The sequence below is a fragment of the Camelus bactrianus genome, chromosome 13 (assembly GCF_048773025.1).
Source record: "Camelus bactrianus isolate YW-2024 breed Bactrian camel chromosome 13, ASM4877302v1, whole genome shotgun sequence".
NCBI classification, from domain to species: Eukaryota; Metazoa; Chordata; class Mammalia; order Artiodactyla; family Camelidae; genus Camelus; species Camelus bactrianus.
This window is the reverse complement of record NC_133551.1, coordinates 75,366,576-75,385,042: the sequence shown is the minus strand read 5'-3', so window position 1 is coordinate 75,385,042 and position 18,467 is coordinate 75,366,576. Positions and strand designations below refer to the sequence as shown.

The 18,467-nt window shown below is 39.3% G+C and overlaps 1 protein-coding gene across 1 annotated transcript in view; it reads left to right on the top strand.

Moving 5' to 3' along the window:
* The window catches only part of LOC123617564 (calmodulin-binding transcription activator 1), a 72,573-nt gene that overhangs the window by 22,093 nt on the left and 32,013 nt on the right, over positions 1-18,467 (top strand). The window contains exons 2-3 of the mRNA XM_074377515.1: positions 5,002-5,071; positions 9,977-10,095. Of these exons, the coding sequence (XP_074233616.1) occupies positions 5,002-5,071; positions 9,977-10,095 (189 nt within the window). The remainder of the gene's footprint in view (positions 1-5,001; positions 5,072-9,976; positions 10,096-18,467) is intronic.

Below are 18,467 nucleotides of genomic sequence, written 5' to 3'. Positions count from 1 at the left end.
TTTCCATGAACCTCTGGGAATGTCGTTTGTCCATGACTTCAGCAAATACTTGCACTCCTGTTATGTGTCACACATTAAGTATTGGGTACTGGAGATTCAGTGGTGAAAAGCCAGACATCCCTTCAAGGATGCCCTTGATATAGTCTTATTTTGAGTGTGTTAGAAAAATACTTATTGGAGAAGAAAAACTGCTAGGTTGGGTTTAGATGCTGAATGGCCTCAGGGATTAAAGGTGGAGGCTGTAGGTTAACGGAAGACATTTATGAAAGGAATGACTTTTCTGTAATTTAAAACAAAAGAAAACAAAACAGCTACAAATGGCATTGTGGCAGAGACTGCTAGCTGATCACAAAACCTATCTCCTCTTCCTGGGCAGGTAGCCAGATTGCATTTCCCAACCTCCTTTGCAATTAGGTGTGGCTTTGTGGCCATTTTCTAGCCAATGGAGCGAGATCAGAGAAGTGTGCCACTTCTAGGGCTGGCCCTTAGAGCCCTCCGGGCATGGTTATCTGTGCCCTTTCCCTCTGCTGGCTAATGCCGGCAAGCCCAGAGACCTAGGGAGGCTCCTGCCATGAGATGGAAGGAGATGTGGTGCCAGAGCCGCTGCTTGGAGAAGAGCCGTCTCCTGATCTACTATTTTGGACTTTACACGAGCAAGAAGTAAATATTTATGGTATTTGAGCCATGATACAGTTTATTCTAAGAGTTAGCCTCCCTAACTAGGCACGATGCCTAGAATGCTAGGCAAAACTGGTGAGTTTAGTAGAGGTGCTGAGAATTTCGGACTCTGCCTTAGTTTTGATTATTTATATGTCACGTTATATGTAATGATCAGTGAATTTCAAGAATCAATGTAAAACTATGCGACAACAGTCTTTTTAATATATCACTTCTAATTGGTGCAACTAACTGGTTTATTACATTCAGCGTGGCCTCTCTCAGTCTTTGTTTTAATAAGCTGTGTGGGTCCTCAGTTAGCTTTAAAGGGACTCTGTGGAGACTGAAACATTGTCAGTCCTTATGTCAGAGAACTGGAAATACAGTTTTCATCATGCAGCTTCTCTGTTCAAAAGCTGGTAGTCATTTCTCCTTATTTAGCGTTTTGTTTCATTTATTCCATCATCCAAAAACTGTGTATATGTGTGTGTATGTGTGTTAAAATGAATGTGGCTATGTGTAACACTGACCTAAGTTCTGAAGGGAGACAAAATGAGTAAAACTCGGTCCGTGTGGACCTGCAGAGAGGCCGTGCTCGGGGCACAGCTACTGGGCCTCCACACTGCTGTCCTCTCCTCACTTCAGCCCAATAAATCATGTAGTATTTCTTCATTACTTTTTTTTTTTTTTTTTAGTATTGTCTCCAATTAGATGTGCTGTTTGAAAGCAGGGAATATATTTTGAAGAGCTTCTGCGTCCTCTCTTGGGCATTTATAGCCAGCACTGAACACCGTGCTTAATTGAGTAACCGTCCCTGTAGTTTCCTTTGCTTTCCTTGCTTGGCTATCCTGGCATAGTTCTGTATGACAGTTTGTGTTAACAGACAGAAGTATTTTCTCAGTCTGTTAGGAATTCATGGAATTGTGCAATCAGGAATGTTGGGACTGGAAGGATCTTTTTAAAATTGAATTCCTGATCTTTTAGATCATCTAATTCCTGATACCTGATGTGTGGCCATGAGTCATGGCACAGACATTACCTGGCCCTGAGCTTCTTAGAGGCACAGGCTCGGGCACAATTCAGACCCACCAGATCCTCAGATGACCCACGTGCACATTAAAGTTGGAGGTGCACTGCTCAAGGTCGGCCTTCCATTCTCCTCTAGAGAACACTGGGAAGGTCAGAGTTGCCAGTCACACGACTGTTTATTTCAGTGGTTCCCATCCTTGGATACATCTTGGGATCACCTAGGAACCTTTAAAAAATACTGATGCCTGTTTCATCCCCATACATTTGCTGAAATGGTCAGGATTGCAGCCTGTGCATTAGACTTTGGAAAATCTCCCTGGATGGCTCAAGTGCAGACATGCTGAGAGCCACTTCACCTAGTTAATGAGAGAATCCAGGTTTCCTGATGCTCTAATCAAGTCGTCCCTATGCTCCACACAGGGGTAGACTTTCAAAAACAGAGCTCTCCTTCCCTGATTTTTCCTCTTAGAGCACCCCTCTGTCTTAGGCCCTTCACAGCATTTATCCCACTCACCCCCTGCCTCCCCACTGGCAGGTGCCCCATGAGTGTAGGACCTTTGACTTGTTCATGGCTGAGTCCCAGCTCCTGGGACAGTGTCTGGCACACGTGAGGTGCCCCTTTAATATACCTAGAACAAATGGGAGGAGTTACGATGAAGAGAAGGCAAGATACAGGCATTCAGACGTACCAGGGGCTGCCCACCTCCGTCAGCAGAGGCTCCGGAGAGACTGAGAAGTGTAAGCCAGACCTGAGGGGCAGCCAGGGAGGTTAGCGTGAGGACTTGAACCCCGATCTGACGTTAGAGCCTGTGCTTTTCCCGCTCCGCACCTTGTCCTGTCGCCAGGAGACTTGGCAGCAGGGGGATGGACTGGGTCCAGGACTCGAGCTTCTCGGACCCTCAGACCATTGCTTCTCCCTCCACTCGAGAGCCATGTCTGGCTTGTAGCAGTGGATATCAAGGGATCCTGGGAAAGACCCCAGCACAGAGTCTGGCTCCTGGGTAGTTAATACAAGATAGCCATTGCTTACGTGAGTTTTCTGGAGTTTTATCATAAGTGCTTTGAGAACCTGGTGTTTGTGAGTGACATTTGATTTCACTCTCAATTTATGTGAGTTTCTTGCCCCTTTAAATGAACTATTCAGACTTTGTTTATTATACTTGTGCTATTGACAAGTCATGGTTAGTTGTTCAAGATATTTCTGTCACATGTATTGTTTTTAGAGTTTAATTCTTTCGATTTGTTATTTGGTATATTTTACCACTGATTTTCCTGTCATCAAACTCTGAGGTCAGGTGTAAAAAGTCCTTTTTTATGAAGTCATTCATTAATGTGCTCCACTGTACATTAGTGATTTTTAAAACTTTTGATGAGACCATTATTAAGATGTCTTGATAGGAGGTGAATCTATCTTTTTTTTTTTTTTTTTTTTTGGTAATAGGAAGCCAGAAAACGTTCAGTCTTGAACATAAAACATTCTTTTTAACGTTGTAAAATTTCTAGTTTCAATTTGGAAACCACGTTGAGATGAGATGTTTTGTGTTACTGTGGTGAGAAGGCTGTTGCTGGTGACTCTGGCAGACGTTACCTGAAGTTGGGCACTGCTGACTTCACATCAGCCGCTAGAATTCCACAGTCGAGGTAAGGGGAAGAAAGTAATGTTGAATTTTACAAAGGAACATGAATTCTGAGGTTAGTCCATAGTTCACAGGGAAAATTTTGGGGCCCAGATTGCCAATCAGTAGTTACCACTATTGACTGAGTCAAGTAGAAGGACAGTTAAAAGTCCTGGTACAAGAATTTTCTAGACATAGGAAGTAAATAATTAGGGAACTGATGGTTATCCTGGTAGCTAGGAGTCACCCTGTGGATAAAGACTTATTCTGTGCTGGAGCAGTTATCAGGGATATAAGGGAGAGGAAAGTAAAAAATTCGTAGAAGCAGGTTTAGTCAGATTTCAGCACTTTTTGTGGCACCAAAAAACCCAGGCAGTCATCAGTTTGTTCTCAGAAAATGTGAACATTGTTGAAGATTATCCTTATTAACCAAAGTAACAGTAGCATTCTATATCTGAGTGGTACTTTTGAATCTGAGTACCTTTGTGTGCATCAACCCATCCAGTCTTCCTAGCAACCCTGAGCTAGGAGAGAGAGGTATCATCTCCACCTTTTTTGATGAGATAATACAGAGAGGCTAAGTTACTTTCCCAAGGACAGTTAGGAAGGGAGAGAACTGAGCTTTTTATATTTTAAATATAAAATGTTGAGCGTGATTATTGAACTTGTAAGCTATCTTTGGTTTTCTAGGTATATAAATAAATGGTTTATAATGCTGGAGGAGTAATCTAAAGTTTTATTTAATACTGCAACTGAACAAAAAAGGATATTCTTAGGACCAAAAATAATTGTCTGGCAAGACTCAAAGAAATTTTCTGTCCTTTTTAAAAAGTTGCCATTGTGTAGGTTTTTATAAGAAAATTTTAATTTTATCTACATGAAGCAGCCTGAGAGCAGAGACCTGGTCTTCTAACTTCTTCCTGACTTACCCCACCCGCCATACTGTTAGTTGGCACTCTGTAGGTTCTTTTGAATGAGTTGGGTTTTGGGCTTACTGTTGGAAGTTGGTTAATAATGTCGTTGAATGTTGACTGAGCTGCAAAATGAAATGTCATTGGTTCTTTTTAGGAACAGTTTACTGTGGGTAAAGCACATAGGCTCCCCATTAAAAAAATTATACAGGTAATATAGGTTCACCAACATATATCTTTTTTCACACACGTATGTTTTAAATTTTGAAACGCTTTTAAGCCTACAGAAGAATTGCAGGTGTAGAGCACAGTACTTTTTTTTCCTTGAACTGTACGAGAGCAAGTTGCCGGTATGTTTCATCACTCTCAGGTACTTGATTATGTGTTTCCTACAAACGAGAACATTCTCTTCCATCACCACGGTACAAGAATCAGGAAATGAACACCCAGACATTTCTGCCATCGAATCCTCAGAGCTACTCCGGTGGTGCCGGTTGACCCAGTGGTGACCTTGTAGAGAAAGGCCTGGCGGGGACCCTGGGTGGCACTTGGTTGTCTCCTCACCTCCCTTTAACCCACAGCAGTTCTTGGTCCTTTCTGACTTTCATGACCTGATGCTCTTGAAGATTACAGGCCAGTCACTCTGTGGCATGTTACTCAGGTTGAATTTGTCTGATGTGTCCTCATGATTAGATTCAGGTTTTGCACCTTTGGCAGGAATATCACAGAAGAGCCAGTATTTATCTTTTTCAAAGATTAGTTTTACATTTTATTTTCTGTTTCCTTAGAGCGTTTCCCAAAGTGTATTCTGCGGAACTAGCACCTACTGTGTTCTCAACACCGTGCCACCTATAGAAGGTAGGATTCGAAAGCTTTTGACTTACAGGAAGGGGTGGGCTTGGCAGCGAGAGTAATTCCATCATTCAGTGCAGGAAATAGCCTGTGGTCAGCACCGAGAAGACCTGAGTTCTGCCTTAACTTGCTGTGTGATCTTAGATGAGTTACTTAATCCTTCTGGGGTAGCAAAATAATGCTCCCTTTGTAAAGTTTCTGTGAGGATTAAAAAGGCAAAGAGTTTAATCACATGGAAAATTCAAAGCACTCTGCAAATGTTAAGTATACTAAAACAATAATTCTGTATTTCTAGTGTCAAATTCCAGGTGACTGAGAGTAAGGGCCTGTGGCATTGTGGGAAAAACCAGAGGTCATGTTTGAATCCCATCTGAGCCACTTACTAGCTGTAAATCTTGGGCAAATTAATCTTAACCTCAGGTCCTTCATCTGTAAATTGGGGGCAATTATGCCCAGATGGGTTATTGTGAGAATTTAATGAGAGAGTGCAATGTAGAATCCTTTCTGGATGCTTGATCTAGAGTCCCACAAATGTCTGCTCCTTCATAAGTAGTAGAAAATAAATTTACTTGATTACATGTAGCTCAAATTGAAATTGAACGGAATGAAGCAAGAGCGAATGCCCCCAAACCCAAATCGAAGCAACTGATTGATTGCAAGGCTTCTGGGCCTCCCCCCTTTATCTGCCCCGCCTACATGTTTCTAGACTGAAAATGTAAGTGCCGATAAATAGAAGTTTATTGAATCTGAGTATGAGTTCATTTAAACTCGGGTGAGAGATTTAGTAATACGATTGACAGGGAGAGGGTAAATCTGGGTCACCTAAAAACAGAAAGGGTAAGATTTGATGATCACACTCTAAGAGGAGGAAAGGGGTTGTGAAATAGCAAAACTAGTTATATTTTTGTATTAAATTAAAAAAATTTTTTAGCCTTTAAACATCGTTTGGATAATTACAACTGAGTTTAATTCATTTTGGAGACTTTCTGTGGGAAAGAATGAGAAGAAATCATACCAATGCTTGGCACATAGTTGATGCTTAATTAATAATTTATTTTGGATGAATAGCGATTTGGGGTCTTAGGTTAGTAATGACAGTATTTGCTGCTGTGAGCACTCTGCCGACTTGAATATAACAATATGCGCTTATGTTTTCCTGAATCAGTTCCTATCCTACTAATTAAATCTAAGCACATAATAATTAGAGCTAAACAGAAAATTGTAGAACTTCCTTTTAATTTTACCACTCCAAGTTGTTGATCAAATATATTCCCAGTAAGATTTAGCAACTTGATACACTGTTAGACCAACTTATTTTGAACAGTTTGTTCTAGAGGTTGAGAGTTTAATGATAATCAACTTGATTGAATAACAGTGTTTGTAATTACTCACAAAACCAAAATCATTTAATTTTTATTAATTATGAATTGAAATAAAATGAATGCATCATTTTCTAGGGTAGAGTTAATATAGTTATGATTTACCTTGCCAAAGTCAACAGTGTGTTCCAAGGAAAAGGTTGTATACACTTCTTTGGATATAAATAGAGGATTTGGTAATGTGAAATCTCAAATTTATAAATAAAACATGAAAATAAGAATTCTGTTTTTTGCCTAGTTAACTAAGTGAATGAGCATTTTTGTACTTTTGGAAAGTTTTAGTTAAGTTATAGTATGTCTCTGAAATTATTATTTGGAAAATATTTGAAGGTTGACTGGAAAGGATGGCTCATTCTCTAGAATTATAGCTGTCCGCCAAACAAATAATCTGTCAATTTCAAGAGCATCTCTAGTTATTTTTATTGTGAAGTAAGTTATAAAATTATTTTGTAAAGTCATATATCATACATGCATATTTTGCTAGATAATGATAATGAAATGTTTTACTGTGTTTGGTTGGCACTTCCATTTTGCAGTGTCAGAGTTTAACTATTTGGATTAAATACTGAGATGTAATTGAAATCAGTGTATACCTTACTTTGAATATTAACTCAAGATACTGTTAGAATCCTTGTACAGAGACAAGGATTTAAAAACTGGTACCTATTTTGTCTAATTATTATCTCATTTATAGTTACTCCAAAAACATTAGAAAGCAGTGTTTAATTAAAAACACAGTTTTATACAGTATATCCATGTGAGCAGTTCTTTTCTAGTGTAAAAGCTGAGTTACTCTTTATCACACTGTAACTAGAGAAACTGAAATATGAACATGTACGTTTTAACATTTTGGCTATTTGAGTTCCTGGTATTCTTTTCCCAGTATTAAAATTGCCATCTTCATAATGCACAGTGGGAAAATTTACCTATTGTTATGTTTCTTAAAAAGACCCAATTTATATTCAGGATGAACCGAAAATTCTGGAAATAGCACAGTTTAAAAACTGATTAAGGGGAACCCATTGGCCTGTCATACTTCTCTTCCTTTTGAACCCATGGCTGCACATCCCCATAAAGTGCTAAATTTAGAAACTTGATTGAGACTGTGCTTACACAGTCATTCTCCTTTTCCTCTTTAAAAGCCTTTGGGCCGATTCACCACTGCCTGATTTGGTATCAGAGTGGAAGACAGACGCCTTTCCTGTAGCAGTTAGTTGTGCTGTCGAGAAGAGTTCTCTTTCTCTCTCCCTCTCTACACACAAGCGCGCGCGCGTGCGTGTGTTTTGTATGCCCCAGGACAGCTGGGTTCTTCAAGGAGGCTAAAAGGACAGATAATTCATGTCAGGTTGTGATCACAAACATAGAAATAGGAGTTGGGGTTTAATATTCTGTTCGTTGTCAAAAATTATACTTAGTTTTTTCAGAGATATGACTAGTCATATACAATTCAAAGTAAGCCAATTGATTCAGCATCTAGCTTAGTACTGTTTTCATAAAAGGTACCCTGTAATTGATAAATATCAGAATTGAGTATAGATTTTAGAATTTCACCTCTACTTTCAGAATTATACACATCACGGGAGATTTTTTAAAAAGCAGAGTAAAATCACTTTAGGGGAAGAGAGAAGGGAGGTAAAGGCTCATGTGATTTGGTCTTCTGTGCTTTAGAATTTTATGGCCCATGGTACCTCCCTCGGGAGGATGAAGTGCAGGGAGCATGCATAAGCACATAAAATTACAGAGGTTTTATAGTGTGTCATTAATACAGAACTTCCTGTGAACTTTCTTTCTGTTAAATACTTTCTTTTTTGGTTTCATAGCAAGATTTTTTAAAAAGTTTAATTTTATTTTGCTATTAAAAATTTGAATTCTTAAAAGCAATCAGTTCTTAAGCTTTTCAAGTTTTTATACTGCTTATAGAAAGAGAAGATAGGTGTTATAATTCAATTGGTTGTGTAGTTCATGGACCAAAAAAGATTTAGTACGCTGAAACTCTCTTAAGTTCCTCCCTATAAAATATTTCCATATGATGTAGTAAATTTTTTTAGACTTCATTTCTATGCCCAATATTTTCCTGTTAAGCTTTTTTTCCCTGAGAAGAAATGTGTTAATCAGATGAAAAATGTTTGGGGAGGATTTTATTATGACTGTAGAAAATATTTTTTATTATTTTATGTTTTTCACATATTCAGAAAATAGACTCTGCTAAACAGAGTTACAGTAGATGACTGGAAAAATACGCTGCTGTATTTCACTTTCAGCATTCTTAACTAATACCTGTATGCCTATATAAGGTTGTTTAATTCTAAGACATTCAAAATTACTGAATGTGACAATAAATTCTCTAGGGATCTATGCCTGGAGGAGAGGTAGAGATTATCTACTCCTCCTTGATATGGGAAAACTGAAAATATTAAGTAACTTACCCAAGGTCACACAATTAGAAAGTAGCAGAACTGGGCCAGAACCCGGGACTCTTGACTTGGAGTCAGTGTTTCGTTATACCTTACTCATATCAGAATAAATTATTTCAGCTGTGACTTTCTGGAGCAAATTCAGTCTTCAGTATTTTACTGTGTTGCTCCTTAGTACCCAGTTATGCATTACACCTGTTAGATATTGCGGCTTCCATTTGGCATTAAAAAAAAATTGGAGTGGGTAATTTGAAACTTTGACCTGAATGTGTCAAAACTGGCAAGAAATTTTGAGCCAGGCAAAGGGATTTTGTTATAGGAATGAAACAAGAAATGATATGTAAGTAAATAAGTGAATGAAATATTACATAAAGGAGATGCTCTCTCTTAGAAAGTATCAGGGAGACTGATTATCAGGCAGTCAGACATAACATTCCAGTCCGAGAGTAGTGACCTTTTCTCTCACTAATTCAGAGAAGTTACGTTTTGATGAAATAACATTAATCATATAGGTATGTATATGTAAGTCAAGTTAATTAAAATGATATGCTTTTAGATTTAGGCTAGAAAGCCGCCTCTGTCTTGCCTAGGTAGCTAACTGCAGGTTTAAATTCCTTATATTTAAAAGATTTGTAATTTTCTTTTGGAAGGGTAAGTCTCATTTGTATTCTAGGGGATGAAGTAGTAATAGTTTATTAATAAAGTAAGTGGTCATATTTTATTATAATTCTTCCCTAAAATTAAAACCTTTTCAACTGGTTAACAGAAGATTTCTGGGTTTTGTGAGGTCAAGTCATTTTGTATTTTTGATGTACTTCCTGGAAACCTGGTGAAAGGACCTTTAAAAAGCAGTGTTCTGGTTATGGGCAGCTGCTGGGATAGTCCCTGTTCACTTGCTTGCCATGGAGCAAAAAGCTCAATCTTATTTTAAATCCTCTTGGCCAGATTCCTGCTGCCATCTATCTGATAAGTGTGTAAATGAGTATTGTTAACCAAGAGGAGTGATGCTCTTGGTTTCACAGTGACTAAACTGAGCTTCTGTTTCTGACCTTGCCAGTATACTTAAAAGGAGATTTTCTCTATTATTTTCTCTGAATTTACTGTTTTCTTCTTTATAGATGATCATGGGAACAGCAATAGTAGTCATGTAAAAATCTTTTTACCGAAAAAGCTGCTTGAATGTCTGCCGAAATGTTCAAGTTTACCCAAAGAGAGGCACCGTTGGAACACTAATGAGGTAGATAAATTTCTATTTTTAGGGGTATAATTTTTTTAAGGGCAAACTTGTTAGGTCATTTTGCAGTGTGGTACTTTATATTAGCTTTAAATTCAAAATATTGAACTAGGAAATGGTAAATGGGAAGAATGCTCAATCTGGATTTGACAGAAACCATTGTGTTTTTTGAACTCTCTCTCATCTGCTTGGCTTGCATTGAAAAATATAAAATGTGCACGCTGACTTACAAGGTAGCATGAGTTTCTGTCTTTGTCTTTTCTTACATTTTGGTGTCTTGCATTTGGTGGTTAACGCTGCATCTCAATTAAACCTTAGTTCTTAACATTGTCATGAATTAATAAAGATACAGCCTCAATGTTGCACAGAACGTGCGGGGTCCTGACAATGAAGTTCCTGTAGAACTGGGAAGGGCAGGCTTCTTACCAGCAGAGTAGCTCTTGTCCTCGCTGATGAAGGAAGTTTGCGTGGAGAATTAATCGCTTTACCTTAACGATAGGAAGTTGTGTTAGGAGTGAAGTCTGTGTAGTAGGTTGCTTATTTGTCATATGGTGAGAAAGAAGATTGATGAAGTCCAGTGAATCCAAGTGTGTCTTCTTGGGTGATGTTTCCTTTTTTGGTAAATCTTAATCTGAGAGTCTTAGTATTAGGGGTGGATTGCTTCATCTTACTTTTATTTTGAAATCTGAATATTTCAATTTAGGGTGATACCCATTCAGTGTGGTGGTGAGACTTGGGTCTGTGCCCATCAAGCTGGGAACTACAGTCCCTTAATTCAAACGGCTGGGGTTATTGGTATTGCAAAGTCGGTGTAAATCAATTGATGTTGCTGCTTCAACATTTACTTCCAAGTTAGGTTGAATTTTTAACACCTAACCCTGTCTTGGGCACTCAGTTTTGTTAAGACACAAGAAGAAAATAGTGCTGCCTATTTATCCTTTTTTTAAAAAATTGTTTTGCTCAAATTCTTAGAATGCTTCTGAGTTATAAGAGGTTATATGGATGAAAGTCCCTTTACTTACCTAGTTTACAGATTTAAATACTCACTAAAAGCTCATAGTTTTGTTGCCTTGTCTCTACTGATTTAAATTTTTATAAGGTATGTATGTTTTGATTATTTGCATAGATTACATTTCCGCTTCAAACGGAATACTTTTGCTTTGACAAACATTAGGTAGTTTAGAGGCCTGTTGTTTTAAACAGTCATCTGTTAACTGTTTCAGATGTTTTAGACCTGAAAACAAAAAAATATGCTGAAAATTAGTCTTAATCATAGATTCTTAAATTTGGGAGCCATTCAGTACGTCAGAACTAGGTCATGAAATATTAAGACTCAGTACATTTCTTAGTATTTCCTGAAATACAGATTTGATACCACATTATTATACATTAGTTCCAGTTTATTTATAAATGTAACAAAACATACAGTTTTTTTCAATTTTTTAATATTTTACATAAATGACAATTTATTTTAATTATGATTTGAAATTATATTTGAAAACAGCAATTGCTTAGTGAATTAAAATTAGAGGTCTTAAGAGTCATATAATGCTGGAAGTTAACAGTGCCAGAAATTTAGTTGGTAGATTATTTAGATCAGTGCTTTCAAAACTTGCAATTTTTAAGTACAGCCCTTCAGCTTACACATATTTATTCACCTCTAAAACATTTATTTACCATTTTATTAATATTTTAGATAAATTATAAAACACCCGGTAAGGAATTTTTACGGAGGCCAGGCTTCATAGGGAGAGAAGTTGTTCTGCGTTTTCTGCTAGGGCCCAGTACACAAAGCCCTCGGAGACCCCTGGTTTAGGTCCCGGTGTTGCAGAAGCCCAAGGCCCGAGAGGGGAACCGCATCCCTTTCTGACCCATGCAGTGTGAAGCTGGGGTCTGGGAAACGGGGACTGCCCGTGTTTCACAAGCTGTCACTACTGCTGAAAACTTGGGTAGAAGAACATGTTGCTCCTTTGGGGCTGCAGGCAGCAGGGGCCGCTCAGCCGGCAGAGGGGACGGCATCTGCCCTCTTCCCTTGTGTCGGGGCGGTTCTTTCCAACATTTGTCATCTCAGCACCGACAAAAACTTACGGCAAAACTGAATTTAAAGATTGGCCCATATTTCTGTGTAGAGGACTTTGGCTTTTTTTCTTGTTTGTTTTTGGCTTTAGGAAAAATAGGGGAATCTTAGAGCGACAGCAGTAGTTGTTAATTCTTTGGGGTGTTACGTGGTGATGGTTCCCTGTCATCTTTTTTTCTTAAACTTTCATGAATAATAGGAATAAAACAGTTAGCACTCCTGCTCGTTGCTTTTCCGGGTGTTGGCCTGTCCCCGCGTCCTTCAGCCTGCCCTCCTTCCTGTTGCCACCAAGACCCGAAGGAAATGTGCTTCGGGGGTGCGTCCCTTGTGGGGGCTCTGTGGCCCCGTGTGGGGCGGCTTCACGCTCAGTGAGAACTGCCGGCGAAATCTCTCGAATCGCTCGTAGAGGTTAGTCCCAGCACCGTTATGCGGGGCCCGATTTCCCTCTGGAATTGGGATAGATCGCTGTGTTCTGGGGGAGGACCACACGAAGCAGTCGGCCTGTATTTTGGAGCTGGGATGGACAAAAAATACATTTCTGTAGATGGCACGTTCGGGGATGAGCGCTCTTCCTGGGAGAGGCTTGCGGGCTCGAGAGGGTTGAGAGCACAGCCCATGCATGTATCCATCTCCCTCCGCACAGCACATGTTCCAGAAGTAGGCCGGCGCCCATGTTGCCTGGATGAGACGTCAGCTGTCATCTTCTCTGTCGCCAGTGGTCTCGCTCCCTCTGCTGGGTGTGTACAGTTGAGTTCTGGGCATAATCTGATTCCTCAGTACTTTTGAGAAATTCCCTTACTCAACCTGTGTTGTAATGTTTGTGATTTCTTGAGAAAACCCAGCTCTTACCCTGTGTGTGCGTTTGAAGGACAGTGAGACCGTGTGCCCGCTCAGATTCTGCCATTCAGTGAGCTCCTCTTCCTCTCTGGTGCCTGGCGCTGTATGTAGTTATTTCTGAGCCCCACAGAAACATGATGAGATGTGTAATGTTTCCTCTGACGGATGAGTGAGTGGTGGTAAAAAGTAGTGAAATAATTTGGTCAAGATAGCACCCTGCCTAGGACTTGTCTCTGTCCGAGCTTAATTCCTTTTGTGTTACTTACTAATTCTTAGGAACATCATTCTGCTGTGTGTTGTCTAGGCTTTTAATGAAAGACCCATAGCCCTGAACCACATTAGTGTACTTGGCAAATCTATTCTGTAATTTAGTTTTAGATTAAAAAGAGTTAGTACAGGATTAGGATTGTGGTTTCATATGCAAATTTGGTAAAACTGAAAGTCACTAAAAAGACTATTAGAAGAGAAGAGAGACTTTAGGGCCTATTTAAGCTGCTTTTAACCTTTTCTAACTCATCAGAATAGGTAAAATCTGCTGCCCTTCTTGAATGTTATTTGCAATTGCAAAATGAATGCTGTATCTAAAAACAAATCAATTTTAGATGATTCGTTCTCAGCCACAAACACCCTTGTTGTAGGTTCTGAGAATGAGGGAAGGATGAGGACAGCAGTGTTACCAGGGCTGCCATTTGTTGAACATCTGCTCTGTGTTAGGCACTGTGGAGTCCTTTACGTGAATAATCACTTTTACTCCTTAAATTAATCCTGTGAAGTAGGCTGTGTGATATCCACACGTTGTAGATGAGGGAACGTGAGCCACAGAGATGTTAAAGCCCCTGAAAGTGGTGACCTGGGGAGTCCAGGCCCACCGTCTGATTTTGGAGTCCGTACTTGCTACAGTTCTGTCCCAGAGAAAAATGTCAAATAGACTTTCCCAAGGTCTTGCACTATTTAGTGACTTCTGATCCTTTTGTTTTATTCATTTGCTTCTTTATTTTGCATTTTCAAGTTTTATACATAAACTTAATGTATTTTTGTCTGAAGATTTTTTTTTAAGTAAAAACATTCATTTCTTAGGGAAGTAGTTTTGATTCTTAATAATGAATATTAATATGTGAGCTCTGGATGAGGAAGAAAATACATTAAACATAGAAACTTTGTACCTGTGTGTAGCTCAAGGGTTAGGATTGATTTTTATATCGTGGGCAGGAGAGAAAGAATGTATTAAACACAGCATATTTGTTAAAGAACCAACTCTTATTTCATAATCAGTTTGATATTCGCATCTTCATTAGGTGCACTGTTACAAGGTTTCTGCATTTTAAGTTAATATTTTTAAGGCCCAGAGCCAGAAATAATTATGCTAATGCAGCTTTCTGATTGCCCAAATGACTGCTTCGTAATTACACATATTAGTACTCCATATATGTTGTCCAGACTGAAATTTCTTTTGTTTAGTCATTAATTAGCTGTTTGACTTAAAATGTAACTACTGCAGTCCCTGCTTGCTGGATCTGGATTTAAAATGGCATTCTTCCAGAGCCAAACTAATGCAGCACCGTGAACCTTTTATAATGAAAATATTCTCCTTAAACCCGTTCAAGTCATTTTTGTGTGCTGTTTTTGAACTATTAATGCTCTTTCATTTGTTTGCTTTCCCTCTAATACAAAGTTTCTCCAGAGTAAGCAAACAAAGTAAAGTTCTGGTTTGTATTGATCTTAAAGAAAGTTGCATCAAAGGTTTGTAGCTGGTAGTAGCTTTGGAGATTTTCATATTAAATGCATTTTTTAATGGTAAAAATGTCTACGTAGGGAGCAGCACACATATAGCCTGATACATTCTCAGCTGTGTTAGCCCGCAGAAGAAAAATCCCTGAGAGTAATGCTTTTTATAGGGAGAGAATTACCCTTTTAAATCCTGAAGACTTTCCCCCCCCCCAACTTTTTATATTCAGGGAAGGAAAATGAACTTTAAGATTGTGAAAATTATTAAGTTGTATTTTATTTCAGTTATTTTGTTTTAACAACAAGAAGCCACCTTACTTTGAAAAAATTTTATATTGTTTCTTGTAGAGGCATATATTCTTGAGTACTTTTGTATTTTTTATTTTTCTCTATATAACTTACAAAGTCATAGATTCAGAGCTTTTTTTTTTTCCAATGGTTGGTTTTGCTGGTGTATTTATAGATTAGCTTTTTGAAACATAGACCCACATTTTTTGGGGATCTTTTAAGGCTCTTCAAATTTCCAAAATGTAAGCTAAATGGAATACTCTGATTATAAAGGTGAGTGAGATATTTTGGCAGCATTTGGTTCCAGATCATTCTCTGAGGCCAGGCAGGACTTTTCTGGTAAAATCACAAACAGGAGAATGCAGATACGACCAGCAGAGAGCCAGGTTTTGAGAGTGACACCATTTGAGTTTTGAATACAGTATATGGTACCGAATTTGAAATTAAATGTGGTAATTTTGTAGCAGTTGGGTTAACTGTAATTCTTCTGTTTAACTTAGTATGAAATGAGGTAAATGGATACTGAGCACACGAGCACATGTCTGCTTGTCAGACAGCCCGCATCGCTCGGGCAGCAGCAGCAGAGGTGGGTCAGGTGTGCAGAGTGCTGGGGGCAGAGTGTGCGTCCCAGTGAGGGGAGGCTGGGGAGGAGAGATCAGTACAGATGGGCTTAGCTCTGGGACCTGTCAAAGGAGCAGATCTTCCCTGCAGGGAGAAGAGTAATGTTTATAAAATTCAAATACGATCTTAAAGCAGTTTTTCTTTAAAGGAAGAAGATTCCTGTAGACCCAGATTAGTTTGACCTAAACTATTTTTGTTATATTACTTAGCACTTAGATGATAATTTGGCCCATACCCAGTGTTCAGTAAACATTTGTTTGAATGAATGAAATATGTGAAAACACAAAAAACTCAGCATAAATTTCTTTATTCTTAGAGTTCTTCTGTGAATATAAAACTCAAATAGATATATACATTACATAAAAAGAAACCACAAAACTAATAAAACTTATATTCACAACATCAGTTAAATGGGATGGATGATATTTTGCCAAAACTAAACTGTCTCTTGCAACATGCATATAATACTGACTGTTCTCAGGCAGGTTCTTTTGAATTGGGCAGGTGGCACTACTGTGTGCCCTGCAGGCATCCCACCCTTCTCTCCCATTGAACTACTCTGAAACTGTGTTTTGCTCAGCAAGCATTTCTCTAAGCCTGTGGTTAAGCCTTGGCACAAATGTATCATTTAGTCTTAAGTTCACTTCTGGTTTTTCTCATTAGTCCAGGAACAACTTAAATGACACTACTGGGTACCCATGAAGCTGTAATTACCAATCACAAACTTAAGCAATGAATCTGTGTGTCAGGATATATTTGTTATAGGTTTTACTTTCTCAGATTATAAATTAAATTAAGATGTGAAATTGAAATTTTGTTAGTGAACCCAAGGATCAGTGGTACTGTGGAAAGGATACGGAACTGGCAGTCAGAAACAGGGATAGTCTTGGCTCTGCCACCAGTCAGCGGAGTGTTGAAGTAAGACACCTGCTTAACCTCTTTTTGAGTCTGGTGGTTGTGCTAGGTTGTGCTTTAAGACCTTTGAAGATTTATCTCAAGCCCAGTTAGCCAGTTTTTGAGGGTGGATCACTGTTGCTTTCACGGTTGCTTGGGAATGCCAGCTTAGGGGTTTACTTTTCTCTTTTTAACTCTTAATCATCCTTTCATTAATTTTTATTTTTGAAGCGTACAATTCAGGGGCTTTTAGTATGTACACAAAGTTGTGCAGCCATCACTGCCATGTGATTCCAAGACATTCTCATCGCCAGCAGCTTGGAGGGCTTTCTGTCCCTCTGGCCGTGGTGGACTGGATACCCTCGGGGGCAGGCAGCCTCTCTTCAGGGGGCCACGTGTTCTCCTTTGGTGTCTTCTTCACGTTTTTGTACCTGTCTAGCAATGGAGTTGAAATTTGAACGGATTGTGCTTTTGCCAAGGTCTTAACATATAGTGCTGTTTCCTGAGATTGTTTTTTTTTTTAAATGTTAAAGTACAAATTAGGAAGTGTTTTGGGCCCACATTTTTCTAAGTTGGACAAGGAGGACTTGATGCATTAAAACTGTGTACTCTGCAGACTCTTCATCGATGGCCCATAAATGTGGCAGACCTTGGTGGTGGTGACTTCCCACAAGGAGGAGCTGAGCCCTGCTGAAAGGTTAGCTGGGACGGAAAGAATACTTGGAAAGGCTGGCATTCCTTAGCTTAGTGGTTTTCAAGCTGAGGTGGCATCAGAATTACCTGGAGGGCTTGTTGAAACCCAGGTGGCTGGGCTCCCCACTCTCAGCATTTCTGCTCCAGAAGGTGGAAGGTGGGGCATGTCTAACGGGTTCTAGGTAAACCCACCGAGAGGAGGAATCCCAGCCTCCTAGACCTGTGTTGTAATGAACTTCACTTGACTTTGGTCTCACTTTGCCTCCCCTCAACCACTCAGGTGTGCTTTGGTGTGCTTTGGCTGCACAGGATGCAGTTGCACATTCTAGAGTTTCTTTCTCACGTGTGTCTAGAAGTCAGGGGATGCAAAATTGTTTTTTTGGTACTTACATAAAATAATTGTTACTGTCTTGTTATATAGGAGGCCTTTTTAAACTACAGGTGGCAATGGTAGGAGTATGTGGAGGCATATTCTAATTTTTGTGACTTTTGTTTTGAAGAGGTAGCGTGAAGGAGTCTCTACCCCATACCCCACTCCCCCACCCCCTTCCATCTCCATTTGGCCCAGTAGCTGAAAACAGCAGCCCCTAAAGCTGACAGTCAGTATCTACCTACTTACCCACTTACCTACCTGCCCACCTACCAGTCTTTTTAATACTGCTTACCAAATGTTTCTAATGATAAATTCTGTTATCTCAGTAATTATGAGGTTCTGTCGGAGATTTTAAAAAAGTTCCTAAAGTATAACCTGTTTTCCAGTTTTAATGCTTTTGGAAGGCTGGGGAAAAAAAAGAAAAAAGGCAAAAAAAAACTCCTTTCTACATGGATGAGAAACCAGAGATGGGCTGGGGTGAATGTGAAGATAAATATGTGTTTGGGAAAGTGTTATCTCTGTTAGGGAGAATGTCATGGGCAGGGTGTGTGGATTTCATGTAGCTTCCTCGTATGCTTCCGTGCTTGTGTGTTTTCTGGTCTGGTGAAGGGTGTAGAGTTGAGATAAATGTAACATTTAAAAAGCTGCAGTTTACGTTTGGGGAGAAATGAGGAAAGTGGGAGAAGCTGCAACTCTGGGGAGTTCAGGAGGATTTGGCAGGTGGGTGTGTGCCCGCGTCCAGGTGGAACTCTGAGGCAAGCTTGGTTGAGCATTGAATTCACTTTACTGTGATTCCAAAGGAGCTTATGGAAAAAAGGGAAAGGTTCCTGTGTCTACGAAACTAGGAAGCTGAAAAGTAGCTTGAGC